Here is a 2,024-nt window from a genome sequence, read left to right on the forward strand (position 1 = left end):
CCTCCTCCTCCCCCCCGCCGCCGCCTGAGCGCGCGGCCGCCATTTTGTCTGCGCCCCCCGCCCGGCGCTCCCGCCCTGCTCCCTCCGCCTCCCTGGCCGCCCGCGCCGCCATTTTGTCGCCGCTGCCCCGCCGGCCGCCGCCGGGCCGCCGCCGACCGCCTTGCCCTAGCCCGGCGGCTGCAGCCTCGCCCCCACCTGGCGCCCTGCCCTGCCCTGCCCTGCCCGCCCCTCCTTCCCTCCCTCCCGCCGCCGCCCCGCGCACCATCGTAGCGCTCGGCCTGCTCGGCCAGCTTAGCCTGGTAGACGAGGTCCTCCCGGTCGTCCATGTCCGTGGGGCGAGGGCGAGGGCGGCGACGCGGGGCGGATGGAGACCGATGGTCCGGCGGCGGGGGGGGCTCAGCCACGATCAGCTCTCGCTGCTCTCCGGGCAAAGATGGCGGCGGCGCCTCCTCCCGCTACATCCGGGCAGTGCGAGCGCCGCGCGCAGGCGCCGCCCCACCCCCTCGCCCTCCCTAGCAACGGCCGGCCCTTGGCAACCGCCGGGCGGACGCGGATGGCGTCGCTGCTGCCCGCCGAGGCAGGCCGGGCCGAGTCTGAGCCTTCGTCGCCCGGGGCTCCCGGGCCGGCCGAAGAAGCGCAGGCCCCCTCCCCTTCCCAGGGGTGTCTTGCCGGAGGGAGCGGCGTCCCCTGGCGGGGCGATTCCCGCGCTGAGCGGGCTGGGCCTTCGACCCCAGCCCGGCGGGGGCCCCCGTGGAAGCGCCAGACCTCGGTGCCCTCCAGGCCGCCCGTCCCCGACAGGACCGGTCGCCGCTCCTCCTCCTCGGCCTGCCTCCTCGGCCTCCCCTCTGACGCCCACTTCTCCGGCTTTGTCCGTCGGCCAACTTTCTAAGCCGCTTTGACCCCCCCCCACACACACACACGCACACCCGTCCTCCTCCCACGGGGACCCGGCACAGCCCGCGGCGCTTCTTTGCCTGGGAGCCCCCATAGTGCCCCCCCACACGCAGGCTTTGGGCGCCCCCCCCCCACACACACACGCAGGCTTTGCGCTCAGCCTGGCCCCGTTTCTCCTTGGTCAGGAGGAGAAGCTGAGGCAGCACTTCCCCAATGTATGAAGGGGATAAAAATTGACCTGTTTTTAATGAAAGCCTGGCCTTGTTAATTGGGATAGGCCTAGCCAGATGCACCTAAACTAAGGCTTTTCAACCTTTTCACCCATTGTACCACTTTTAGGATATGGCAATATCCGAGTACCACCAGTCGCCTAGCAAGGTGTCAAAAACTTGATGACCCCCTCCAAAAAAGGGAAAAAAGTGATAAAGTAGAGGTAGTCCTCGACTTACAACAGTTCGCTTAGTGACTGTTCGAAGTTACAATGGCACTGAAAAAAGTGCCCCCCAAGCCACAGCCAAGCAAGACACCTGCCTGCCCACCCGGCGGCGCTCTTCCTCCTGTCCGAGGTTTTCATTGTTGTGAGCATTTCTGTTGAGGATTGGCAGTGGGGGGGGGTGTTTGGTTTTTATTCCCCCCCCCCCCAGTCTGCTGGGTGGTTGCAGCAGGTTTTGGTCACTTCACATGACCCTGGGACACTGTGACCGTCGTAAATATATCAGTTGCCAAGCATCTGAATGTAAATTACAAGACCCTGGAAATGCTGCAACATTCCAGCTGATGGGGGTTCTTCTGGGCTTAGCAGAAGCACCAGGATCAGTGCCGAGCTCCAGCTGGAGCCTGGCGCTGATCCTGGTGCTTCCATTGAGCCCTGACAGCACCGAAGAAGCTCTGATCCTGGCGCTTCCGCTGAGCCCTGACAGCCCTGCAGCTCCAGCCATCTCTTGCTCAGGCTTGTGCAATGCTGCCACCGGTTCAGCTCATTTCCCTCCCCTGCTACCACTTTTCTAGGATGGTCGCGTACCACCTGCCAGATGCCAATGTGCCACAGGTGGTACCCGTACCACTGATTGAAAAGCCTTGGCCTAAATGACCAGCCTGCCAGTCACTCCAAGGACCTTGACCCAGTGTGG

General features: G+C 65.0%; 1 protein-coding gene across 1 annotated transcript in view; it reads right to left on the reverse strand.

The window, feature by feature from the left end:
• Window positions 1-424, reverse strand: part of YWHAE (tyrosine 3-monooxygenase/tryptophan 5-monooxygenase activation protein epsilon) — a 12,694-nt gene extending 12,270 nt beyond the window's left edge. Inside the window, exon 1 of the mRNA XM_015818340.1 lies at window positions 263-424. Within this exon, the coding sequence (XP_015673826.1) occupies window positions 263-326 (64 nt within the window). The 5' untranslated portion in view covers window positions 327-424. The remainder of the gene's footprint in view (window positions 1-262) is intronic.
• Between the last annotated feature and the right edge of the window lie 1,600 nt (window positions 425-2,024).

This window comes from Protobothrops mucrosquamatus, unplaced genomic scaffold (assembly GCF_001527695.2).
Source record: "Protobothrops mucrosquamatus isolate PMUCROS unplaced genomic scaffold, P.Mucros_1.0 scaffold721, whole genome shotgun sequence".
NCBI classification, from domain to species: domain Eukaryota; kingdom Metazoa; phylum Chordata; class Lepidosauria; order Squamata; family Viperidae; genus Protobothrops; species Protobothrops mucrosquamatus.